Raw genomic sequence first — 27,634 nt, 5'->3', positions numbered from 1 at the left:
ACAAACGGAAGTGGGTACGTTTTCTTTCAACATAAAAGACCTTACCACTTCTCAGTCTGACAAACACTGCTCTAGTATGAAATGGGAAAAGTATACATTGGAGGCATACAAATAATTTAATTCATTTGAGACAAGGGCTGGTACTAGCAATTGTTTTCAATGGGCCCTTTTCACACCAGACACCTGTTTCACCATTGCAATTAAAGCACAACTCTTACTAAACTTTAATGTCGACCCTGTAATATTCCAGTGTCCTTTTAAGACATGACATCAAACCTAAATGAACAGGACCCCGAAGCAAATTAATTTTAGTTTTTACACACTATTCCTGCCGTGATGTTTTGAAATGCTGTCTGTGGAAAGGTATAAATATCTTGTTGATTGTTTTATATTTCTGCAATTGATTAATGTGTGATATCTTTAAATTACTTTTTTTCTAACCAAGTTAAAGTTTCAATATAGTGTTAGTGAACAGATATACCTTAAGTATAAGAAAATGGCAATTGTGTTTCTTAAAGGAGTGAACTTTTGAAACTACGAGTTATTAAAACGGCATCTTCATGCACCCGTTTTTTTTTTTTACTTTGAAAGGCGGTACAGGAAGTGTTGCGGTTGTGTCCTGAGTGTTTTGATAGTGGGTGAGACCGCGCCTGTAGTAGAGGAGGAGGAACCATAATAGTGGGAGGAGAGACATGTACAGTGTCAACAGCACGGCTCTAACTAAACGTGCAGTATGATCATTTTCTGGTCAAACTTGCTTCTGTTTGGTGAGAAATGTGCACTGCGTCGACTAAGAGTCATTTTTGCACATTTATGTAGTTTATAATAAACACGGACTCCTGAGTGAAGATACTTTTAGCAAGTTTGGACCGAGAAGACTGCGGACATAAAAAGCCAAGGCGTGCAAAGTTTAAATGGACTTTAAATGGGCTGTTTTCAGACTTAAGAAGCTGCCCTGCGTTAATGGATTTTCATGAAACATCAAAGTATTTTTTAGGACGTCTTATCATCATGGATATCGAGAATTAATTAGATTTTCTTTTGATCCACGCACCTGCTGGGAACAAAAATGTGACCACTTGCGTTTTATTGAACATTTCCTTGTTTTTTTTTTTTATTTTAAATGTCATATTTTCTAATCTGACTTTTCCCTGAAGAGAAAGGAAGGAACGATTGAATTTGGGCTCAGACACAAGTATAAAATAAGAGCATCAATGGATTGAAAGACTGCACTTTGAGCTTCAAGTGAGAAGTGCCTCAAGCAAGGTAAGGATCTGTGTAGGCAGAGCTAAAGCATCATCTACAGGCCCGCCAGCTCGACACAGAAAAAAATACTGTACTGTAGTAGTTTGAATCTAGTGTGTAAAACACTGCACCCTCCGGTTTGCATTTAATTTGTGCATTTTAAAACACTTTTAGAGAGTCTCTTTGATTCCAAGGCAGCCTCACTTTTTTCCTTTATTCCCTTTATTGTCTTATACTTACAGTAATATATTATCAATATCAGTTATAGTTTTGCTTTGACATTAATTTCATTGTAAAACATACTGCAATGCTATGATGATGCACTGTTATGGCGCCTTTGTGTTTTGTACATCACATGCGCCACTTTTAATGTCTAAATGGATGTTTTTTTACATGCAAAATCCATAGTGAATAGGTTTAACAGGCTGCAGTGACCCAAAAGTGAACTCTGTTCACTGAATCAAATAGTGAGAACAGTTTAAATAAATAGTGTTTCATTTTTTGTTCAGGGCTGCCTTGTCTTAGCTGGTGTCAGACTCACTCAATCAGACAAAAGATGCACCTGTTTTGTCTTACAGGAGGTCTGTATGGTGACATGGAGGGCTGAGCATCACAATTCACCGTAGGGGTGCTGAAATAAAGAGCTTGGTGTTTGTTGGACCAGGCAGTTTATTTGCCTGCTGCTCCACATGGTGTTTTGTGCTGGACAGCACCTAATTTTAGATGTCTTTTGTGCAGCTGCCTTTTGCAGCTTTTTACATAACATATTCTCCCTGCTCTAGTGTTTTCCCTTCCATTGTTTTTGTTGTGGTAGTTGATACTGGAGAGAAATGAAGCGCAGAGAGGCAGACGTCTCTCTGGGTGTGTGTTAGGCCGTAAGACAGTATAGGAAACTGTTTTGTTTCATAAATCTGAGCGTATTTTTAGTCATCTTGTCTGTTGTTTTATTCGCCTGTGACATTTGTCTAAAAAATAATAAATAAATAAAAAAAACAGCCAGTTTGGCAGTTTTGGTGATTGCTTCTGCATTTTCTAGCAGCCGTTTTGCAGTTTTCTTTCAGAATCCTTGAAGTCAGTGTTGAGCATGTCATCCAGGCCTTCCAGTTTAACAATGTCTGTCAGAGAGCAGCTCAAGATGTAATTTCTACACAAAAAAATTCCACATATTTCGACTTTTATCAGACACTTTACGTTACATGTTGCAAAACATTACATAGCCTATGTTGACCTGGAGGTAGATTGTCATACTGGAGGAAAATGATTATACTGAGAAACAAATCATCCAAGAATTAAAAGTGGTTACTCCAAATTGGTGTGTTATTAGTGGTTACGATAGAATCTGGATTCCTTCACACTGACAGTTACACGATACTGGAGCTAATGGGGCATCAAAGAATATACTGAACATTGAAATGAAGAAATGCAGCAAACCAAAGCTAAGGGTGATCCCAGAAAGCCCCTAAAATTTTAGGGCCATGTGGTGTGCCATAAATGAACACTATTGTACTTTGTGTTTCACGACTCATTGACCTGTCTGAAAGAGCTCTTTACAGCTGTCCCAAATGAAGAAATGAGAACCGTATCAGTGAAGATTTTCAGCTTAAATGCATGAGGTCCTTTGATAATGTGTCTCATTGATCTCCAGGTTTTAAAATAAATCCAGTGCCATACTTATTCACTGGACTTCAGCTCTTGAGTTCATTACCTTTGGCATTTGACCCCAGGTTTGTTTCACTGTCGTGTCTTGAAAGTAGCTTTATGGTACTGACCTGTGCCTGAGAATTGGGGGCAGGGGAAGACAAAGACCTCTGAGCTATATGAAGTCATCCTGGGGAAAAAACACACATGAACTCATTCCACTCATGCTTGAAGCATATAGGTGATTTATATGTGAAATTTGCAGCAGTGTTCAGTTGCTGAAAAACTGAATTGCACAGTAAATGTAGGTTTCTCTGTGAGAGTAAACTAAAAACAGCCATTGTTCATTAGCCAATATTGTTATACCCTGCAGTTCAGTGTTAGGTTACCAACGATTACTGTGTTAATCCATACACAGTAGGCTTTCCCCCTCACGAGACTGGGACTCCACTCCCGCTCCCAGTGTGGGTCCAACTCATTTCCTTCAGTAAATTTCAATACAGTTTCTAAAATTAGGTTGCAGTGCCTGGAACAAAATCCATGAATTGATTACTGAGTTATGCAGACTGGTCTAACCAGTCAGGGTTGGATTGATGATTTACAAGCCATGCCTCTTAATGGCTGTGGTTCATGTGTACATATGCTGCATATTTGTTGGTTGAATAACATTTCTTCCTCTATATGAGATTCTTCTGTGCACGTGTGAAAGTTTCTGCTCGAGTAACACTTGTAGTTCCTGCTACAGTTTGTTTTACACTGAAGCTATGGCCTTAGTCAGGATTAACAGTGATTACTAAGCGAGTAATGCTACTGGTCATCAGCCTGCTTAGGTTCTGAGGGATAAAACACACATGCTTTAGATCACAGGTTCACTGTTTGTGGTAAGTTTCAGGGATAGGAATAGGCTGAAAAGAAAAACTTATAATTGTAACTTAGCCCATTTATAAGAGAGCTGAAAGGGCTACTACACTAATCTTGTGTATAGTGTAACTTATAACAAAGTGCATCATAACTTTTGTATTTTCAGTTTATGCCTCCTGATCAGTTTATCATAGTGTGTTTCACATGAAGTGCACTGACAGGTCAGGCTTAGCAGTTGGTGCAGCTGACATCTTCGAATCAGTTTCTTACTTGCATTTAATGCAAAAACATCCATCTATTTATCCACCTGCTCTTTTGGACACTGTATCTGGAAACCCTTTTCCTGCAAATTATTTTCTGACATTTGAAATTCGGAGAACATTAAAGTCAGATTATTGTTACCAAAGTTGTTAAGTTATATATACTTATTTCTTGGCAGTGGAGACCTTTACAACAGAGGTAGGTCTATATGTGTTTAATAAGGGATCAGTTCATGATGTACCATTTTCCTCTTGCTGTGTCAAGACCCAAGTTGCTTTTAGTCAGTTGTGGCATGTGTCCTCCATAAAATGTGAACAACACAACCTGCTAACTTTCTAGGAAGTTAAGTGGCCCTGTTATCTCTGCCAGCAGAGATTGTGGAGTCCCAGTAGGCATCACTGTCTGAAGTGATCAGTGACTTGAATTACCAGTGATTGATCACTGCTGTGCCTGATGACAGAGTGCCCTTGATTTGTCTCGTCCATTTGATCTCTAATTCAATTAGATTATTAACACGTGGAGCAGCAGGGCATGAATAATCTGGGTGTTACAAATGTACTATCCAGGAGGCTAAGTCATGACTAGATCCAAAGCAATTTGTGTCAGTGAAATCCAGTGAAACACTGGACCAGTTGGCAACGTCTGCACATGTTACAGAGCTAAATGCCTTGTATCTGTTTTTCACACTTACCTACACCCATAATTATGTTTTGTTCACTGTAAACTCCTCACCGTTCAATAGGAGCACAGTTATTTACTATTTAGTTAATAATGAGATGTAAATTGCTCACAGGTCTTCAAGTAATTTTGTTGGACTTTAGTCACATAAATAGCAAAAGTACTGCTTGGGTTGGGTTCATGTTGTGACTTAAACATCTGGGCTCCTTTTGAGGTCCAAACTGTGTCAATTAAGTGGCCCCTTGCTGCTCTGTTGCCTGAGGAAATAACCTGGTTGTCTTCTGTCAACTGCTGCACCTGCAAGCAAAGCCCCTAGGCTTCCTCTGTAATCTCAGCCCAGTGTGGGTGCAGCCCTGTCTGTCTCCATAAACCAGTTTTCTATTCTGGTGTAGCAGCACAGTAAAGCAAAGACAAGAAGCTAGAATTTTATTTTAGATATAGGATTTGCTCATTACTTTTGCTGTCATTTTGTTAAAATGACTGTGAAGATGGCAGCCAAAATGATGCAGTGATATGCAATCACTTCCATCATTTTCTGACTGCTGGAGGTGACACACACACGATGGGACTGAAAAGATTTATTTCTTTATTTCCTGAATTCATTATAAGAATTTCCTTTATTCCAACAGCTCTCCTGAGCGAATAATTTCTGCTCAGTAGCAGTAATCCTTTCCTCATTATGAACATTGCACTGAAATGACTCTGTCATGCAAAAACTACCAGCATCATCTATTATTTATGTCCTACTGCCCTGTCCTCTTTATTGGCTTTTACTGTAACTCCAACCCCACACTAATGTGTTTTTGTACCACTCTGGTTCTGTGGTTTTGTAATCTTGGCATTGTCTTTCTGCTTGTTTTGGAAAGGTGCTAAACATAAGTTATTGCAATGTTTCACAGCCAACCCCTGTAGCAACAGTCTCAACCTTGGTTTGGTCAAGTTCAAGGAGTTAAGTGCATCTTTTGGCTGTTCTATTTTGAGCTGTTTGTTTACTTGAAGAAAACATTACTGCTAAGAGACTAATGCCCAGTGTTTTTGCACTGCATCTCTGGTTATATCACCAGATAATTTCCAAAGCCTACCTGCTTTCTAAGTATAGCCTCCTTATATTACTTACTTATATTAATCAAATGAACTTAAACTAATAAGCTGGCATTATGGGTACTAAATCAAGTGACTTAATTGGAGGGGGTGAAGCCTTTGAAGCCTCCAAGCCAATTTGAGATGGTAGTGCCTAACAAGTTGCTGCAGCTGTTCTTATCTCTGACTGTGAAGTAGGGCCACAATTTGTGTAAGTGGAGTCTTCTATGTGGAGCTCATTAGGAAATGAAAATCAGTGGATTATACTGGTGCACTTGTAATAAGGTGTTTGTGCATTTAATAGTCAGGTGGATGGCACTTTCTGCTTGATGTGCTCTAGTCGGTGGAGTCTTATTTTAAGTTAAATTCTGACTGGGTTTAAATAGTGCAATCTATTTTTCTCACTTAAGGAATGGCACCAAAATAACATCTGGGGTCAGTAGATGCACCCTTCGATGTTGCTTCTGTCACCTGTCAATTGCTGTTAGCCCATTTAGTGTGAGGCAAGACCTTGTAGATGGGCTGGACCAATCACCAGCACCAGGTTAATTTGTAAATACTTGGAACCTTGTTTAGATCTTCTTTGTAGACACACACACTTTGGCCCATGCAGCAAGACTTCCACAGCATGCATACACTCAGCAATCTAATGCTACACTTGTTGGAATTGCTTATTTGCCTTAATCCAACCACAGCCCAGACATGCGATTTTCTCTAGGATTAAGTATTTTCAAAGAATACATTTATTTATTGACCAAGAAACAGCTGGAATATAGTGTAGATGTTGGATTATAAATTTATGTTGACTCAAGGGGGATTACATGTATGTGAGGGCGGATGCGAGGATTGATCTGTGAATGGTACCGTTGTGTTCTGCTGAAGAGTAAACAGGATGTGCGGTCTTCTCTTTCAGGTTGGGAGATGTGTGAAGGAGTGTGACGTACGGCCATGGGACTGGAGAGACGGTGGCTTCAGGCTGTCACCACTGCTGTAACCATCTGTCTGCTAAGTATGCTGATGCAAATATGGGGCAAATCACATATATTTGCGATACATCTCCATAAGTCATTTCTCATTATGAGCTTTTTGATTTTTTCACAGATGGTGACTGGCAATTCTCAGTGTTAATTCACAAAATGCATACATGTTATCAAAACATTTGAGAGTTTTAAAAATACAGATTAACTATCATGATCACAGTCATGGTGATGATATTGCTTTATCGTTTTTGTCTGTAGTATTTGAAGATGTATTTTAACATATGTTCACCACATTACATAGCATTATTACAGCGTCTTTGTCACCTTTAACTTTGGTGGTCTTAATTTTACTTTAACCAAGGTTTTGATCATTAGTTCTGGCAGATTTTGTAGAATCTGCAAATTGTAATATAGACTGCTTTAACCTTGAGTGATGCTGAGTGAAAATTCGCTTTAGTCTAAATTAAGTCAAATTTATTGAATTTGTGCACACTTAAGTTGTTAAAGTCAATTAAAAACAGTAGTATTTGTATCATACTAATTGTGTTAACCAATATTGAAAGGTGACACAAAAAATGTGTTAGGATGTTGTGGTATTACGTTATATAGTCAAAGTATTCGAAGTAGTAGATTTTTCATAATGTTTCCCATTTTGATTAAGACAGGCAGTTGTTTTCCTCCATTTGTGTGTTTGCCATGTGTTTACAGAACTTCGCCAAAAGTTTGTTTACCCACATCAGTGCGACCAGTGTCCCATGTTATGGTAAAGCATTTGGCATATGTTGCTATTTAGCTGCCTACATACAGGATGACATCAGGATGAATCTGGCACAGCTCCATTTGCCTCACATTGGAGAAAGTGAGAAGGAGGGGTTACGGAACAGACATGACGAGAGGGAATGGGGCCAAAATCCAACTTAAATAATATCTCTGGGTGTGGATTTAGATCAATCCTGGATTTATGCTACCCCCACCCCCCAACCCTAGGCACGCTACTACGCTATGTGTGCGTGCTTGCATTTGTGAAGGGGTGGGTGGGGTGGCAAGATTGATTGTGCTGGTCTACAGACCATGTGTGTGTACCCCAGGGGGTGGCGGGAGGTTGCCTGGAGAGAGCGCAGAGTCCTGCTGCCCTGCATCAGAGTATCCACACCCCCCTCCCGCCCAGGATTAATGTAATCACCAGGCCAGATGAGTAGCATAGCAAACACTGGCACTCAGTTGCACACACACCCACGTGAGCACATGGCAGAGAGGGAGAGAGAGGAAATGGAGTGAGAAGAGCCTGCTCCAGGTGTCACTAATGGGATTGCTGTGTGTTTGCAGGCTTTGCAGTTATATGATCTTGTCACCAAATGGCACATGATTGTTTTACATGCCCTCTGATGGCCCAGCGTTTAACAGGGAACATAGTCAGTTGCAGATTCACGGTCCAGTTCAACAGGGCATTTATGGATCAGTTGTTATGTCTTTCTCAGTCTGTTTCCCACAAGCATTTCTGTTTCTTGACCTCTGCATGTATGGTTAATCACCCTCCTCTTTGTTAGTGTTAACTGCTCTACACATAGCAAACAATTTTCACAGGAATGAATGACCAAAAAGTCCCACGGAGGCAGCCATAACTCTCTTTAAAAGGCTGCCATTTGCAGGCCTTTACTGAGTATGCTTCATGAGTTCATTCACATTTCTAGTGTGTAGTGCTTTCTGTGCTACCTGCAACTCCAATGCTTTATTCCAGTGCTGTGCTGCTATCTTTACAGGTGTGTCTCAAGGCGTGGCATCACTGGTTCGTGCCAGAGAGGGGGACTCTGCAGAGCTGGGTTGTAGTCTCACCCCTACATCCAGGGAAGCCACCACCCCAAACCTCTTTCCTCTACATGTGGTGGAGTGGGTGCGCCTCGGTTACAACGTTCCTATTCTCATCAAATTTGGAGTCTATGCTCCTCGTGTTCATCCAAAATACAAGGGTAATGAGTCTTTTTTTTTTCTATTGCTTTAGTGGTTGGACTGCACATAAATGCTTGATTTCTCAGTAGGACAAAGAAGAGCTGAAATGGAGCTACAATTATGGCAGTTTGTCACTGAAAGAATTCAGGAGGCTGACCACCAATTGACAGATTTCTCTAATTATGGTTCAGTGCAGGGGAGAGGAGGCAGCCATGTTTGCTCTTTCACCTTGAATTACATGCATCTGTCCTGCGTGGGCAAAGATAGACATAAGGAGGTTACACTGGTATTTATGAGGACTTGGGGAAGGGAAGTTTGGATAAAACAATATCCCAAATAGGTAATCCATCCAAAGCACAATACCTGTAATTACTGCTGGTGTTCAGTCTGTGTTTCCAGACTGCAGAGGCAGTGCAGGAGAGAAGGGGAAGGGCGAGAATGCATTAATGGAGGCAGTTAAAGGGGGGGTGGGGTAGCAGCGCAAGAAGAAGGGGGGGTACCAGTAACACTGTGCATGAGGGGATTAGGAGTGTAGGTGGGGGCTTGGTGGTCTGGTGACAGTGTTTTATTAGTATGCTGAGGAGTGACCCAGTAAGGGGAGATTGTTGTGCTGGAAGGAGGATGTATGAAGCACTGGGAATAATGGGAGTTTTCTTGCTGGAGCCCTATAATCCTGGCATTGTCTCTCTGGGGGACAAAAGACAAAGAGGGGTATCACAACCTCCTCTTGCTTTGCCAAAGCTAACCGGACTACTAGGACAGCAAAAATCCCACAGTGTCAACTGGGTCACTGGAATGTACATTGAACCTTTTAGAGCCTCCTGCATATTTTGTATTAGATATTAATTTAACATATCCCGCACAGGATGAAAGGTTTGCTTCAGCCTCTTGACCACTGAGGAACCACGTTTGAAGTCTATATAGGCTGAACATTAAACAGGCCGCATTTGCTAGACAACTGGGCTACATTTGGCATGTTAACCCTCTTGTAGGCTGTTAACCATGTCATTGTTTAGGGGCAGTCATCTGATGCACAAGCAGCCAAAATAAAGTAAACAACATTGCAGAGATGTAGCAGATTGTTTGGGATGTCCCAATATGTTACCATATCAATCCAGTGTGTATATTTGATTGGTGTGGGCATTACCCCTGTCTGCCTCAGCTCCCTATATTTCCCCTCCTACTGGAGGCAGATGGCAGCATGTGAAGCATGTCAGCTCTTTTGGTCTAATGTATTCTACCCTCAAATTAAAATGTTGGGGGATTTCAGATTTAACCACAATGCAGTCAAGTAGGCCACCATTTCCTGATCCTTGTCCTGACTTGTCTCAGAACAAGAACAAGAGAGCATGGATGGTTTACATTTCAAGGTTTAAGACTAAGAAACAGTTAAAAGATCAAGAAAATGAATTAGGGACATTGCAGAGGTGTGTACCTTTGTTCAGAGTGGTGGTGGATGTCAGAATTGTCAGGTGTAATATTATGTCTGTGCTTCTTTTGGTAGACACATTGCATTGCAAGTGCAGCACATCTAAGTAGGTTAAGATAAATCATAAAAAGCATTCATAAATGCTGTGTGTCCTTGGTCTGCTGCTTTGTCTCAGGCTCACTGATGCTATTGGCCATTTTTAGAAACTAAGATGAAAGAATCAGAGCAAGTGATATCTTGGAAGACTATTTTAGTCCATTAAACCAACAATTTTTGATATGATATCAGGTGTATTTGAGATTGCAGTCTGTTTTTGAGGTGTGTCATGACTAGAGAACAGTGTCCTTCCGTTAACCCCATTAGACACCCGCTTGTCTGGGTCTCAGAGAACTGCTCTTGTCTACTCAAAGTGAATCAGGATGTTATTAGTAAGCCGCATACCTTTTCCTGTCTGTTTTACACCCAGCATGTCCTGCAGGGCTGAACATTAGTAAACTCACAACAACAAAGACAAAACTTTGACTGGCACACCGATTACAATCTATCTGAGTTGTATTTGTCGAGACAGTATGCTCAAGCCTTGCAGTGTCAGGATGGTTTACTGTGGTGGGGCTAGATCAAATGTCTCCTGTGTGCCGAAGTAAATCAGTGGAGACTTTGAGCAGAGGACGCCGACCTGAGGTTAGAGTGACAATGGGCAAAGCCCCAGATCTCAGCGGGCCTCCATCACACTCTCAGTGTGACCTCTGAACACTGCAGAAGTTAAGGTCTGCATTTGTCACACACTTGCACAAGTCACACACACACAATTAAATCTACAAATGCACACACAACCCTGAACTCAATAGCCTTTCCCTTTGTAAACCTACTTGGAATTTACTATTGAACAACTATGCTTTTGGAAACATGAGACTATTTGTGCAGAGAAAGCAGAAAATAGCTTAGTCATTTGAAAGTTATCCACCAACAACCTGTTTTTCCGCTATAACTAGAACAGGATGATATGCTGCAAACAATGACTAAATGAAAGAAGAATAGATGGCTGCAAATGGGGAATCTCATGTTTTGTTTTTACAAAGACCCTGTTAATTCATGTTGTGGGTGTGTTGCTGGCCAGGTGCATGAGATCAGAGTCAGTGCTGCTCTATGTAAAGGCATTGAAAATAAATGCTCTGGAGATGTAGTCCAGTAGTCTCTGTATATCCAGTGTGAACAGTAGGAGGACAATAGCCTGAGTAATCTGCTACTGTAAGATTACTTAATGTGTGGGCTTTATTTTTAGCAACATCACCCACAATATTTTAACAGGTTTGATGTTTACTAATGATGAGGATTATTTTTTGAGGCATTTTCTAGAGTTCTACACTGGAAAGCACCTCTTGTAATCTCGCTGCACCAACCTTTTCTTTTCCTTTACTTTATTGAAAGTAATTGTGGAGAGATGCAGACAGGAAACAGGTGGAAAGGGAGAGAGGGCATGACATGTGTTGCAACCGTTCAGCTACCAAGGTGCCCCCAAACCTCAGACTCTATGAATACGAAAATTAATACTTTGCTCTGTGCCTGTGGTTGAGAGGCTGCAATGGTGAAATTTGGCACATGAACTGTGAGTGTTTGCTGGTGCAGGGGTTAACAGAGCTCAACACAGAGAGCGAGAGATAGAGTTAACTGTAATCTATCTCATGACAAAGGTCTATTCACAAGAGGGTTAAAGTGATTAGGGAGACAGGAGGATTGAAAAGAGAAATTTGGGGGAGTGGGAGGGGGGATCTGACAGAGGCATGGGGCCAGCCCCAGACTTATGATTGTATTCAAATCAAAACACATCCCACAATGCACCTCTGCCCAACTCTCTTATGCACATATGCATTTGCAAAGAAAAGCAGTGCTAGAGCTTCTCCAAACAGAATAATCTGTCTTCCTCCATAGTTTCCACTACTATTGTATTACGTGTAATTCACTTTACCCTCATTGCAAAAATTACATATTGATCCCATTGCACTGGAAGAAGAAAAATCTTGTCCTGGAGCTTTAATTACCACAAAACAAAGTAAAAATACAATGAAATAAAGTGGTTTAAATCTTGAATGTAACCTAAACTGAACAAGATGTGGGTAAAAAGTATGTGACATAAACTGTTTGGTTGCATTGCAGTGGTTTCACTTGCAGGAAAGCTACATTGAAAAAGTATCTAAAAAAATAAAAGGAGATTAGAAACTGTGAGAAATGCCAGTTTTATCCAGCAGCACAGCACAGAGAGCTGAGTTATGCCTAACCTGCCACCCACTGGGCGAGAACCTGACTCTTGCTAATATGAAGACAGTGTGTGTCTTCGAGGTTCACACAGCACTAGCGGATTAGTGTTTCCATTTTTTACCCTTGGCTGCACTGCAGCTTGATCTGTTGGAAACAAGGGTGTTCATTTTAAGGTAGGCTGGAGCTGTCATGTGATAGCTGCCTGAGGAGAAACAGTGAGGAGGAGATGGATGGACACAAGAAAGGAGCAGCATCTATTGTTTCAGCCTTTTTCTGTGTCCAATACAGAGTCTAATGATGCTTGTCTCTTGAGGAGGACTCCTGGACATTGTGCTAATGTAGTACCAGGGGGAGTGATAAATGTGTCTGCTGGGGAGTTACGGAGCACAGAGGTTAAAAAGGGTCAACCTCTCATTGGTTGTCTGGATTATTGCTGCACACATTTCAAATAACCTCTCTGCAACCTCTCATTCAATTTCTCTTGGATCTAGAAACAGGGTGTTCAGTTATTGCATGAAATTTGGATTGTTTCTGTGCATCACTTCATCTTAGAGAAAACCTGTTTTGTTAATGCACTCAGGCCAGAGCACCTGTCAAGTACCGTTTGAGATTCTGGTTTAAGTGCAAAGATCCAACATCATGCCTACAAATAAAGCAGCATTTGTCACATACTGTCACCCTTTTGTCTGTCTACAGGCTGAGAGCAGTCCACTCTTTTTCTGCCTCTCATTCATTTCTCTCTCTATCCTTTCTCTGCCTCGTGTGTTGCTGGAGGGGACTCAGGATTGTTTTTTTATATCTAAATATGTTTTCCCCCGCTTGTAATTTTTCAAATATTTGACAGTCGAAACCCATCCCCCCTGCATGATCGACCTGCCTCTAACCATGTTTAGCCGTCCCGTGTTTCTACAGCAACTGAATTCAAATTTAAACCTACAACCCGGGCTTTTGGTCTCATCACTATGGCAACCTGGGAGAATGAGGAGTGGAGGGGTGTTTCCCTCTTTGTGGTGACAGGCAGGAGGGAGGCTATGAGAGAGGATTGACGTCGAAACCAGAATTCCCCCACTGAGACCCAGGGGGCAGGGCACTCACCAAATTTTGAAAATCAACGTGTGTACACACCCATGTGCTTAAGTCAGTAGGATTTTTATAGGCTGCATTTACATCATGTTACAAAAAATGACAAGAGGCACTTTTGGCCACAGTGATCTTTAAGTTTACCAAGATATTTAGCCATTAGGGGTATGCCTTTTTCACAATAAGGTCGTTGTGATTTTGACAGTGTTGTGACAGTGTTTTTCCTCTTACCTTGCAATGGGGAGCTAATTCCATCACTGATTGGAAAAGGTTGCATACAAAAAAAGAAGCGGCTCAGGAGGATCCCCTCACAGAGAGATAGGAGGAAAATGCCTAAAGTTATCATCCATACCTGTTATCGTCTGCCTGCACATTTCCTCTCTCTGTGAACCCTGCCCAGTCATTAAAAAGACGCTGGCCAGAAATCAGAGGTATTCATTTTATGGAGCCTTTAAGCGTGCACCGCCCATCAAATGCTAGTCTGTCGTTTAGGAGGTCAGTCAATCATTAAACCTAACTATTAAGCACAGCAACAGCCCCGGTAAGGAATGCAGGGTTGATTGTTAGCCATTGTTGTCTCTCTTTACACTCAGTGTTTCACCCTGTCTTAAGGCTATGTGTAGGCTTAAACGAATTTCTGTTCTCGAGACACTGCTGTCTGACGGAAAACCAGTGTGAATAGTGAGGGTATTGTATTTCTTGTGATATTATTTTAGGGCTTTCAAGGTTCTCTGGTATTATATACATTATCAACAATGCATTTCTTTTTGCAGGGCCTAGAGGGTTGACGAGTGATTGCCATTACCTGTATTGTCTAAGCAACTAGTTAAGAGCTGACAAGAAACTATGGCATGCCGGAAACTTCTTCACATTTCCCTGTTTACTTTCAAACTGGTCTTGCCAGAGCCTGGTATGAGCAACGTGTGTGTTTCCCCCCTGCACGCATCCTCCTGTTGTTTAAAGGCCTGAGATTGAAGGAGGAAAAAAAAGAGTTCATTGAGAGGCAGAATAAAGGGATGGGGGGTGTGTGGGAAAGGGTAACTTCAGTACCCTGAAAACCAGGCTGCAGTCACCAGGCAACCAACAGATCAAGTTTCAAAGCCTGACAAGGAGTTGTAAGAAGTACAGGGAGGAAGAGAGGGAGTGGAGTGTGTGTGCGCGCGTGCTCCTGCAGGAGTCCATCTGTGTGTCTAAGGGTGTCTACACACAAGTTCACACTGTGCATCTGCTGTGCCTCACATTTATCTCTGCCCAGTGCCTCATTGATAAACAGAAACGGGTGACTCATTTCATTGCATATCTGTTTTAGAAATCCCTTTTAAAGTGACAACTACAAAATTAAGAAAACATACTCAAATACTCTTTCTCTCTCAAATACTCTTTCCCTTCATGAAGCTCCATTCAAGTATTCCTGGCATGAATCATCATAGGTCTTTACTCCACTGCTACAGAAACCCTAAATGACAGGGTATCATCATAATTTGTAATCTTGCATATCCTTACAGTCAAGAATTGAGTGATTCATATTTTTACACTCTATTTATGAGCCACTGAATTCTTATCCTCTGCATATTTTATCTGCCATCTCCCTTATTTTCATAAATTCTAGTTAACTGATGGGTTATTTGCTACAAAGAAGCTCCAGCTGATGTTCCTACTGTCTGTGGATTTGCTTGTTTGCATAAAGTCTGTGACATTGACTGTGGCCTTTATGACACAGTATGTCCTCTGCATCATAACTCCTCTTCCTGCATGTGCTGACTGCCTGTCTGGCTGTGTGTGCTGACCCTCTTTCTCTCTCTGTCTCTCACCCCTTTCTTTTTGCCTTCCCACCCTCACCCCTCCCCCTACAGGTCGTGTGTCTCTGACCCGGGGTGCCTCCCTGCTGCTGGAGCGGTTGACCCTGGAGGACGAGGGCTGGTTCGAATGTCGCATCCTGCTCCTGGACAGCAAAACAGATGACTTTCGTAATGGCACATGGACCTTCCTCTCCATCACAGGTGCAGCACTGCAGGGTTTTGAGCATTCATGAGCTGATCCTATCGTTGCTTATCATTGGCACGATCCTTGTTTAGAACATCCACAGCATGAGGCCTGGTTGGGACTCTGAAGGCCCTGGCAAGCTGAATTTCCACAGTGTTATTGCAGTTTATAAGGAGCTTCTGTGTGACGTACAGTGCACAATCACATCTTGTCTTTGTGTCTAGCCTGCTGTGAGCTGATGTCAGTGTGGGTGTATAGCAAAAAATAACAGGAACTGGACAATGTCTGTGTGGTTTGTGCGGGCTAAAGATTAGGGTTAAATGCTTATATCTGACTCTTTCAAACCAACCTGTCTTACACACACACTCACACACACACACACACCAGTAGAGTTAGAAGTTCTACTGACATTGTAGCACATGCATTATGTATGATTGTACTGCAGTGAATAAAAGGCATACAGTGCTGCATCAGGTTGCAGATCAACAATGGACACCTTTCTTATAAGTAGGAGTATTATGTTGCTACATGTATTACATGTACATACTGGATGGGCTACAGGTTTTACCTCATCATACTCAACCTTTAACTTTTGTTGTTTTGGATTGCCATATCATTATCATAACTTAAAAAATTGTCTACCTTGAAAATGCTAAGGGTAATGCTAATTAACTTTAAGCTCACAATCAAGTTAGCAAAGGGATTCTATTATGCGTCCGGTTGGAATATGTAAATAAAAATAACAATTCCATCTGTCTTGTCTTTGTTGTAGCTCCACCTGTGTTTATCAAGAAACCACCTACTTTTGTGGAGGTTCTGCTTGGGGACTCATTGACTCTCAGCTGTGGAGCCCATGGCAACCCTCGACCAACTGTTGTCTGGCATAAAGATGAGAGCCCAATTGAAAAGCATGAAAAAATAAAAGTGAGAAGGATTAACAGATGGTATTTGCAGTATTTTAATTAAATACCTTACAATTAGCATTTTCTGTCGGAGTAGTAGCTTTGATGTTCCTTTGAAGAGACCTGCTTTGTTGTCCTCTCTGTGACCATCTCACGATCTCTCTCCAACTTTTCTCTTTTTCTTTGATCCTCTTTGCTCTTTACCTTTCCCCTTTTTAAGGTGCTCAATGGTACCTTGTCTTTGGCCTCTGTCACAAGAAATATTTCAGGAGTGTACAAGTGTCATGTGTCTAACTCAGAGGGAAACCTGACCCACTCTACCCAGCTGCAGGTCAAAGGTCAGTGTTGAACTGTTAGTCATCAGAGAAATCTCTCTTTCTCTGATGTTTAACCATGTGATGTGACATGCAGCACAGGACTCAGCTTTAAATCAACCAAACACGTATTCCAGTTATGAGTCCTGTCATATGTGAGGGCTTTATGTTATTGGTGTGCTACTGAAAAACAAGTGAGCTCTTCTTAACAGTACGTGTAGTTACATAATCTATACTGCCACCTATAGTCTATTCTCTTGCAATGATTTAAGACTTAAGACCTGCCACTACAAGACACTGATCTGTACACCAATCCTTATCATGACTGACTGTATCATCAAAAACCAGGGTAGAAGTATGTTTTCTTCAACTTTGTCCCAAAGGTCCTCCAATCATCATCATTTCCCCAGAGGACACCACTCTCAACATGTCCCAGGATGCAGTTCTGCAGTGCCAGGCTGATGCATACCCTTCAAATCTCACCTATGAGTGGTTGAAACAAGGACAGAATGTTTACCATATTGAGTGAGTATTTATCAGACTTATTATTTTGGTTTAATGTATAACAATCACAACAAGCTCATTTACTTTAACACTGTTTAAAGGAATCTTGTGACTTACATGGGTATTCTTGTGCCAAACACAACGGATTAATCAATTGCTTTTCCAAAGCATGGTGCTAATGCAATCATTTCTAATTAGATTATTTAAAAGACAATTGTATTTTTATGTCATACATGCCATAAACCTGAGACAAAGGACCTTGCTGTTTACATAAAGGTGGCAAATCCCAGGACTATGTTGTGATAAATAACCATTAAAAACAAAAAACCTTTTTCTCACTACAGAGTTTTTATGTCATTGTTAATTTGGTCATATCTTGAACTGCACCATGTTTTGTATCTGGTTTTAGGTCCCTAAAGTCCCGTGTGAAGATTTTGGTGGATGGAACACTTCTTATCCCTAATCTCATCCCAGAAGATGCTGGGAACTACACCTGTATCCCAACTAATGGGATATTGACCCCGCCCTCAGCCTCTGCCCACCTGAAAGTGAAACGTAAGGGTTTAGTAAATTATCCATTCAATTTGGTAACGATTATTGCAAGGGTTTAAGAGTTTCCGAGGTTGGGAGCATTTTCCTGGGAAAGAACCCATCCATCAATCCATCGATTATAATGCTTATTTGCATTGAGGGTCATGAGGGGGTCTGGAGCCAATCCCAACTGACATTGGATGAGAGGTGGGGTGCACCCTGGATACATTACCACTTTTTCAGAGGGCTGACACACAGAGGCAGACAAACACATTGACACCTTGGGGCAATTTCGAAGTCAACAGTTAACCTGCATGTGTTTGGACTGTTTGGAAGCAGAGAGGCTCCAGGGACGACCAGAGTTCAAACCCAGAACCGTCCTGCTGTGAAGCGACAGTCCTTACCACTGCATCACTGTGCTGCCATTGGGCTAGAATGTTTTTTAGTTTTTTTAAAAAATAGTTCTTCCTTTATCTCAGATCCTGCACGAGTAGGCCGCATGCCCCGGGAGACATATTTACCTGCAGGCATGGAGGGAGTCATTGTCTGCCCTGTGCAAGCTGATCCACCTGTGCTATATGTGAACTGGACCAAAGACGGGAATGATTTGAATCTTGACAATGTAAGTTCTGCACCATCTCATTCAAAGAAATGGCTTTCAAATTAGATACCCTCTTAATCATTATATGTACTTATTGTTTTTTATTTTTTCTCCTCTGACCTGTCCAGTTTCCTGGTTGGATGGTGAACTCAGAGGGTTCAGTGTTTATAGCAACAGCCAATGACAATGCTGTGGGCATGTATACCTGTACTGCCTATAACAGCTATGGCACCATGGGCCAGTCTGAACCCACACAAGTGATTCTGAAGGTAAGCCTGAGCTTCTTGTCACTCTCTTCGACTGCAGAAAAATAACCTTTTACCTTGAGTGCACGGTTAGACATGGATAGATGTAACAAGGCTCTTTCCCTACTTCAGGATCCACCATCATTCCATGTGCTTCCTCGATCTGAGTATCTCCAGGAGGTGGGTAGAGAATTGATCATCCCCTGTGAAGCCACTGGAGACCCAAGTCCTAACATAACATGGAGCAAGGTACAGGAGAAGATTTTTACCTCTAGATCAGTGAGCTGCAGAAAAATTATCCCCAATGTAACTTGTTGTGGCTGTCTTCCTTTATAGATTGGTTCAACTCCTCGTTCTCCATACACTGTTTTGGCTAATGGTTCCCTCCTGCTGCAGCCACTCAGTAAAGATCACCATGGGGGCTGGGAGTGCCTTGCCTCTAATCGTGTAGCAACTGTCAGCGCTGGCACAGTGGTCATGGTGCTGGGTGAGTGGACCAGCCTTATTTCTCCAAACTAAGATGTTAATAGATGACACCTCAAAACAGAGTTTCCACTCCCAAATCATTTATTTAGTCCAAACACATCAGGGTACAACTGAAATCACTGATGTGGTTGTGCAAAAATTCTTTTTGTGCTTATTAATTCTGTCTTTGCCTGTGGTTATATGCAGCCCAGTGCCCACTTTATTTGAAAAAAGTCCAATATCTTAACTTTGTGACATATGACACCTGAATCTATTCACATGCACTGTCAAATGATTCACATTACATAAGTGTTGTACTGTTACTTAGGCACCAGTCCGCACGTTGTGTCCTCTGTATCTGTCACTACGGAGATGAACCAGGCTAATGTGTCCTGGGTGCCTGGCTTTGATGGTGGATACACCCAGAAGTTCACTGTGTGGTTAGTACCACATAATACACACAGTCTGACCCAGTTGGCAGTTATCAACAACAATCCAAGCTGTTTTATGTTCTGTCTTTACTTTGGCTGTTTTGATATTTTTTCAGGGTCAAGCAGGCTTCCAGGGGTAAACATGAATGGGCATCTTTGCCTGTTCCCACATCCAAAAACTACCTGCTGGTGACAGGGCTTCTTGCTGGCACCGCCTATCAGTTCAGTGTCCTGCCTCAGAATCAACTTGGCTCTGGACCTTTCAGTGAAATTGTTTCTGTGCAAACCCAAGGTCTGGACAGTGAACATACAGCGTCAAATCCTATTAATTTTATTATAGTTCTCTAATAATATCAACACGGCTTTTATTGGGTCTTCTCAACAGCTGTGCCAACAGAAGCACCTACAGTGGTGGCCACTGTCCCAGTCCTAGATCCTCCAATACTCCTGTCAGCCAACCGGACTGGACAAGGTGTCCTTCTCCAGTGGCTGCCTCCCGAGGCTTCATCCTCTCCTCTGACGGGCTATGTGTTGCAGGCCCGCAGGGATCAGGGCCAGTGGGTCATCCTCAGCAGAACCATTAGTGCCAATCAGAGTGAAGTACTTGTACAAGGACTACTTAGGGTATTGATTTTATTTCTTTTTTTAGAGTCAATTTTTAATAGTTTATAGGCAAACAACAACTTTTGAACCACAGATTTATTCGGCATGCACCTTAACTGCAGTGCTGGACAGAACCAGCCCACTGGACTCCCAGTGATGAGTTTTTTTTTATGTGGCATCTATAGCTTTCAAAGATCATGTAGTGTGTTTCTTGCTTTAACTACATGGCTTCATGTTGATTAAATCCTGTAGATTTTGTACCAAAAAATTGTGTGATATCAAGCTGATGTTATATTGGTCAAATGCCTGATCTTCATTTCTCTCAGGACTCCAGTTATGATCTGAGACTGATGTCTTGCAGTAACAAAGTGCTCAGTGAACCCAGTGAGTCTGTCAATGTATCCACCATAGGTAAGGAGTGTCGTATTAATAATGAGCATTACATAACTATTGATTTAAGGATCTGGTTAATGTATGTTTTTTTTTTTTCAATGCTGGATGCTGGAAATTTACAGAATTTGCATGGTTTTCTAGCACACCATTATTTACTCTGCTCTGATTACAGGGATGGAGATTTACCCCCTGCGGCCAAGTTTCTTAGAGGTCATCCCTGAGCCGCTGCTGGCTGGTGTGTTGGGAGGAGTGTGCTTCCTGTTTGTGGCCATCATCCTCTCATTGGTGACAGCATGCTATATGAGTCATAGGAGGCAACATCGACGCAGAAAGAGAAGACAAGGTGAAACATCAGATGTGAATACTGTGCAAAAACTGAAAAATGTGCACTTGTTGATTTCTGAGTCTATGTTTAATACACTTTTACAAAATTTCAACTGTCAACTGTTTGACATTTACATTTTTACATTTACATTCTTTTCTTAGATCTCCCATTTGCCTTGCAGAAAAACTCATGTCCAGAGTAAGTGTCCATGCCTCTATACTTGTATGTTTTCATTGAGGTTTTATTCCATCACTGATATTATGTTTGTAACAGCGTGTGTACAGTTTGTATTGTTTATTTTGTACCAATCTGCAGCACTGTAAAGTTGTCTTTTCCATGTTGTTTCCAGAGCTCGTTCGCCCCCTCGCAGCCCAGACAGTGTCCTAAAGCTGAAGCTGTGTCCACCACTTTCCTTCCTCCCCAACTCTTCCTCCTCACAGTCTGATCGCTCGTCCTTTGATAAAGGCAGTCGTGGGGAATATCACGACCAGCGAAAGCAGCTCTTGTCCAACTCGTCTCCACCACCTCATTACACACTTTTTGAAAGTCACCTGGGGTCTCAGGACCCCTCACCAACTGCCCTGGAGTCCATTTCCAGAGGACCAGATGGACGCTTCATTGTCCAACCCCTGCCAGAAGGTTCCAGTCCCTCCAGTAAGAAAAGCTTCAAGAAGGATGTTCTACAAAGTAATGGTGGGGCAGGTGGCTCAGGGAGTAATCGTTCGTCTTTTAGGGACTCTCCAAAGTCAAGTATCTTGAGTTCAGAGAAGGACGAGAGAAAAGATTCTCCTCTCACTGTGGATGTCCCAGAGCTGAGCAGGCCTCCTTCCTCCCCTGGTAGAGTACGAGCCATGGCCCGAAACTTCTCCCGTCATGGCTGCTTTTACTCTGATGACGAACAAAGCTCAGAGGCCTTGCTGGAAAGAGCCAGCTTCTATTCAGACAACAGTGAGAAAAAACCCAATGATTCTCTAAGGAGACATCGCCACACTGAAGATCTGTTCCCCAGCTTGGGAAGGAATACAAGGCTTCTTGACAGAGACAGAGACAGAGACAGACCTCACTACCAGCCTATGGAGAGTCAGCTGACTAATAACAGCACCCTGGTCACACAACTTGACAGTGAGCTGGAGAGGTATAGCATCAACAAGTGTGTCCAACTGGCAAAGGAGAGGGAAGAAATGGAGAGGGAGCTGGAGAGCTACACAGCTGATAAAAGAAGTTGTGGTCGTGGAGGAGACGTGAAGCAGTCCAACAAAACAGAAAGCCCTCAAAGGGATGCGCCCAAGTCCAGGGAGGAGGCTGTATGGAAGCCACAAGAAGTTACTATCAGACAGAAGCACAGACACCCAGGTCAGACAAATCGGGTATCTGACTATCGGAGGGCATGCTACTTTGGGAACACCAGCAGCCCCATGGACCGGCTCACTACCTCTCGCATACAGTGGGACATTAGTCCTGTTGCATCTATCACCAGCCTCATTCCTGTACAGAGCCCCCAGGAGACCACATCGCCCAGGTCACAGCATCCTCAAACATGTAGGGATACATCTGATGGCTCTCTTGTTGTTGATTCAACATATTCCCCTGTCACCCAGAACACTTCCCTTCCCATGCTCTCCCCTGATGTGACCTCAGAAAGCCCCCAGAGACAGCCAGATCCATACAGGAAGTCCATGACTGAGCAGGGCCTAGGGGAAAAGATACAGGAAGGAGGTGCTGCTTCAAGGTCCAGACATTCATATGCTTATGCAGGCACTCAGCCCTGGGATTCAGCTGCTGGAAGTTCTTCAGTCAACAGTGAGAGGCCTGAATGTTCAGCTTCTGCACAACATAATCATCCTGAGAGAACTGCAGATGTAAGCTACATAGCCAGAAGGGACCCCAGTCCCTCAAGTTATTCTACCTTACCCTATGAAAATCTTAAAGCAGGGGAAAAGACCAAGGACAGAGAGTCTCAGGGCCAGGATGAGCGACGAAGTTCAGGGTTTTACTCTGAGTTAGAAAGAGAAGGTGTTCGAACACGTTCCAGGAGGAGTGACAGATGTCTTTTTTCTGAAAGTCCTAGCCCAATTACAACATTGACTCTGGTAGAAGAGGTTGAGAGTGACCAATCCCAGTTTTCTGTCCCTAGGATGTCAGAGTCCTTTAAAGCCAAGAAAGCCGACCCATCTCCCAAAATGTCCCCACTGCAGACAAGCGCAATTCTTGAATACCTGAGCCTTCCAGGTTTCATTGAAATGAGCGTGGATGAACCTGTGGAAGAAGCTGAAGACGCTGCTGAAAAAAGTTCAGAACTAAGTCCGGAAAAATCTCTTGTAGCTAAACCTGATGTAGTTCCTAAAAACTGGGAGATTCATGTTCAGGAAACGGATTCAAACCAAAAGGCGGTTGGCTTTGAAAAAGCTCGTTCTGCAGGTGCTACACATGCTGATGATGTTAGTAGAAAACAAGCCTATAAACGTTCCCACCATGTGGAAGCTCGTGGTTCTTCTCACAGAGTAAGATTTCCAGATGAGACAAGACCATCATCACCTTGTCTGGAAAAAACTTGCAAGCAGCTATATGATGAGAAAACACAAATTAGAACTGCTAATAAAAGTACAGACAGACCTGGATCCAGACTTGGATCCAGGTCTGCTCAGACCTTGTTCACTACAGCAAAAGACATGGCAGATATTGTGTCAAAACACTCTCAGAGTTTTGTAGACAGTAGTGAATCTTTATCAGAGCAATCCCAAAGACAGGCTTCTCAGGGCAGCAGGGTTAATAACATTGCATCACGGATATGTCAGGCCCCTGTGCCATTTCTAAAGAAATCCTTAAGCATAGGCCCCTGTAGGACGCTCTCAGGCATGGGACATCCTCGTCCGTTTCTCAAGAAGTCCATCAGTTTAGGCTCACAAAGGTGGGAGCACTTTGAGAGCCCAAGGACATATATTTCAGAGAAATGTTACTGGGATGAGTTCCCAAACCCAGATGTCAGGGTGAAGTCCTACAGTTTGGGCCGTGTGCCATCTTCTCTCCCCAGGCCAGGCCCCTCCTGGAGGGAGTATATCCCATTCAGACGCCCCAGCATGGGCAGCTTAGAGAGGCCTCCGCACGCACAAAGACCTTTAGCTAGCCCTTCCTACCTCACTCCTTCTATGTACCCACCCAGACAAAGCTCAGTCTCCCCAGTGCTGGAACCCTCTGATCCACGACGGCAAGCCACTGTTTTCCCTGAGTCTGCCAGGTGGTCTCCCTCTTACCAAGAAACTCTGAGGTCTGCCCAGCATAAATACGTTCCCATGCCAACTTCCATCCCTGTCCCACAGTATCAACACTGGCCAGGCTCCAGAGGGGAAAGCATGAGACCCATGGATCCCAGGAGGGGCCCTCCAAGGTCCTACCTGCCCAGGGGCATCAGCTGGCCCTCACCTTACTACCACCCCTTCCCACCCAGGGAGCGAGAGAGTTGCATTCAGCCAGACAGGATGATGGGGAGGGGAGGGGAGACTGAGATGCGAGAGGTCAGAGAGATCAGGGAGGGAGGGAGGGCCAGTTATGCCAGTCAGAGCAGTGGGAGAGGTAGTGCTGGTCTTTTCCGACAGTCCCTGTCCATCACCCCCACACTGCTCAGCTCCCCAGAAACCACAGAGGAGAGCGAGCGGCACAGAGCTGAGATGGAGCTGTCCGAGAGGCGAGCGAAAAGGTGAAACACCACCACACCTGGACAATAACAGCAAACACACTGGAGTGTCTTCTTGGCAGAGGCATTTGTTCATGTTGCCAAAATAACATCCATTTTTGGGTTTTTGTTTCTTGTTTGTGATCACCATTATCTGACCTCTGGTTCTGTGTATCTCATTAGAAGGAACACATCGGTAGATGAGAGTTATGAGTGGGACTCTGCTGATATCTGTGTGGACTCGGAGGTCCTGGAGGCCATGAGGTTTGATCAGTCACAAATGGGCTTTCGAAGAGGTGCAGGGGAGCTCAGATATGATCAAGCTGGAGGCCTCCAGGACCAGCAACAGAAAGGTGATCCTTTTCTTTTTAGGGTTCTTTGTGTTTTTGATGTCGCTTGATGTTTGATGTTGTGAGTGTAAGGCTTGATGTAATGGTGCTGCATGTGTTCATTGTGTGCCCTTGTGCTGTGATTATTGTAAGCATGTCCCTTAAAGTGCCCATCCATGCATTTCCTCTCCATGATGCCCTCCCCAGGCCCGTCTCCCTCAGTCTGCCCGCCAGTTTCCAACCCACTCCGCTGCCAGTACAGCCGCTCGCTAAGCGAGGCGCGTTTCAACGCTCTCCGTCAGGAGTACCAAGAGTACAGGAGGGCTCTGGAATCTGGTTCCCGTGAGCCCTGCCTCACCACAGGCCACGACTCAGACTCTGACTCCAACTCAGCTCTGCTCTAGCAGCCTAACTCGGTCTGTTATCTTGCCTGCCCGCTTGACGCTTCTTTCTTTTCTGTTTTCCTCCTTTCATTGTTCGCCTGCCTGCTGCTGTATCATCCATGTGCATGCCAAAAAAACTTAACTGTTCTATTTAAAGTCAAAGTGTTTTACCTGTCTGTTTAAGGACTGTTCTCTAACGCTCCCCCTCTGTGTCTTTCACAGGTATATCTATGACAGATACCAAATAACAGACGAACAGCACTGTGTCCCAGTGTCCTCGACATTGTCCCACAGCGCTGGAGCTTTGTCATGTAAAAGAGCTCAGTGTTTTAAAATGTTACCCTCTATTACAGCAGAGTGAAATGAACCTATTTAAAGAGACTATATGCTGTACGCCATCAAATGTGACTGATGTCAGCTCTTATCAGATGACATTTTCTATAGTACCTTTTTCTTGTACTTGGTCCTGTGTGCTTTGCATAATTACACCGAGAAGGGATTATTTATTTTTCTACAAAGGTCATGAACCTGTATTTTGTTTTTTGTTTTTTTTGTTTTAGTTTTAGTTTTTTAACCATGACAATCAGGCACACAGGGCCCCTTTGAGAAAGACCTGCCTTATAGAAACAGCAGCATGCTACATTAGAGAAGTTGTGTTTCAGGTGTACATCTAATGCAGCAAAGAATTCCCTTTAATAATAAAGGGATGCTAATAACACTTGTTATGTAGGTCTGTGTTCAAGATGTGTTTGTGGTAATGTTGCCTGTGTTCCCAGTCAAAGTGTTCCCTCTGAATATGACACAAAGTACTTAAATGATAGTACACTAACATTACATGATTAAACATTAAGCTAATTGTGCCATGATTAAAAAAAAAAAAGAAAAAAAAGCTCTTACCCATTCCTGTAATCTAACGTTCATAACTCCAGTCATTTATTTGATTTGTCATTGTGATTTACCTGCTGGATCCCTGAAAATAATATCTTGTTTCATGAATCTTTATTAATCAGATCATCTAAAATAGTATTTGTTCAAAATGTACAAATGGTTATATGTACCTTAATGTGAATGAGCCCTGCTGTTGTATAGTCCTCTTCATCATTTCATTGGATGGCAAAATGCTACTTTACTCCACCTGAATCAGTCGAACGTCACCTCTGTAGTTAAATAAGAGATACTGTAAAGCTGGATAAACACAGGGAAAATCATTTTGCCTTATTTTTGTCACACACTAGTTGATTGACCATGGAAGGGTTGTGCTCACAAGACAGGACATCAAACTCATCAGTGTTACACAATGCTGAACTTTTGTACCTTTCTTACTTCAAGTTTTACTCACATTTTGAGTATTCCTGTATATTTATTGAGGCAAGTTATGATATGCAACGTTTACAATTCACATCACTGATGTGAAGGTAGCACTGTGATTCTGTATTTGAATTAAAGGTCTCGTTTTGAAATGGATGCCCATTAGCCCACCGTTTTGTTTTAATGTTTTACTGAAAAATGACAAAAGCTGTTTTTTTTTTTTAAATCACCTGACAGACATTTAAAGAATGTCTTTGTCTTTAGATTCAGTTTAACCCAGATGAAATTCTTCATATGGAGTATGCATTTCTGATGATGGTTTTGGAAATTTTGTACAAACTGGAAATTTTTATATCTTGTCACCTTGTTCTTGTCATTTTTATATGTTTGTAATGAATAAATTGTTTTATTCGAAATGTACTAAACGTTGTTGATCGTTTTAGTGATTTGAGGTACCGTGTGCTTGCAGTCTGGACTGACAGAGCAATAGTGCCACCTGTAGGACGACACTGCTCCTTCACCCCATCCTTAAATCTCCTCCTGTATTTCAACATACAGTAGTAGAGATACTGAGTTATCCTTCCAGAGAAAGGTGAGTCATCTCAGCACAGACCTCAGCAGGTGTGACAAGGAGACACCGTAAAACACTGGCAGAAACTGTCCATGTTTATTTCAAGAATTTGGATGATGGATTTAACATTTTTTTCTTGGACTTTCAGTCAGTGATATTAAGAAGTCTAAGAATAATAAGGGGGTGTCTAGAACATCTACACTACAGTCAAGGTGCAGAACCTCAGTAGTTTACTCTAAATGAGAAACATTAATTGTTCTGAACATTCAGCGTTGTGTATTATTCATGTACCATTGTCATGTATTTTTGGTGCATTACTTCATAAAACTGGCAAAAGATCCTTAAACAGTACAGCTGACGAGGTTGATGTTAGTATTGATCAAATGCAGAGGTGGGCTTCCAGCTGTGTGTTACACAGATCTGTCACTGTCGGGACATGATAAAGAAATTTATCTCCAGTTCAAAACATGAGTCATGGGCTTACGGACCCATAAGCCTCTCAGATGTGCCTATCTTGCTTCGGTAGATGTTGCCTGGACTCTGATCTTTGGTCCACTTTACCCATATCACCCAAAACCATTAATTACACAGAACAAGCATTTGCTCTTTAACTAAAGTGTT

The 27,634-nt window shown here is 42.4% G+C and overlaps 1 protein-coding gene across 3 annotated transcripts; it reads left to right on the top strand.

Moving 5' to 3' along the window:
- Positions 1-700: 700 nt before the first annotated feature.
- Positions 701-26,779, top strand: igsf9b (immunoglobulin superfamily, member 9b). 3 transcript variants are annotated; one of them, XM_026322480.1, is made up of 22 exons: positions 701-1,266; positions 6,677-6,772; positions 8,504-8,710; positions 15,309-15,455; positions 16,211-16,362; positions 16,561-16,678; positions 17,038-17,179; positions 17,568-17,713; positions 18,169-18,311; positions 18,419-18,559; positions 18,668-18,784; positions 18,872-19,022; positions 19,329-19,440; positions 19,548-19,723; positions 19,817-20,055; positions 20,361-20,445; positions 20,600-20,770; positions 20,914-20,950; positions 21,102-24,446; positions 24,606-24,775; positions 24,959-25,167; positions 25,357-26,779. In XM_026322480.1, exons 2-21 carry the CDS (start codon positions 6,712-6,714, stop codon positions 25,153-25,155), a joined length of 6,057 nt encoding a protein of 2,018 aa, XP_026178265.1. In that variant the 5' UTR covers positions 701-1,266; positions 6,677-6,711; the 3' UTR covers positions 25,156-25,167; positions 25,357-26,779. The 3 variants fall into 3 exon arrangements, with proteins under 3 accessions (XP_026178265.1, XP_026178266.1, XP_026178267.1); XM_026322481.1 differs by lacking the exon at positions 24,959-25,167; XM_026322482.1 differs by lacking the exons at positions 701-1,266; positions 6,677-6,772; positions 8,504-8,710; positions 15,309-15,455 and having other exon boundaries at positions 16,327-16,382.
- Positions 26,780-27,634: the final 855 nt, after the last annotated feature.

This window comes from Mastacembelus armatus, chromosome 9, assembly GCF_900324485.2.
Source record: "Mastacembelus armatus chromosome 9, fMasArm1.2, whole genome shotgun sequence".
Taxonomy (NCBI): domain Eukaryota; kingdom Metazoa; phylum Chordata; class Actinopteri; order Synbranchiformes; family Mastacembelidae; genus Mastacembelus; species Mastacembelus armatus.
This window is presented reverse-complemented; position numbering and strand designations above follow the sequence as displayed.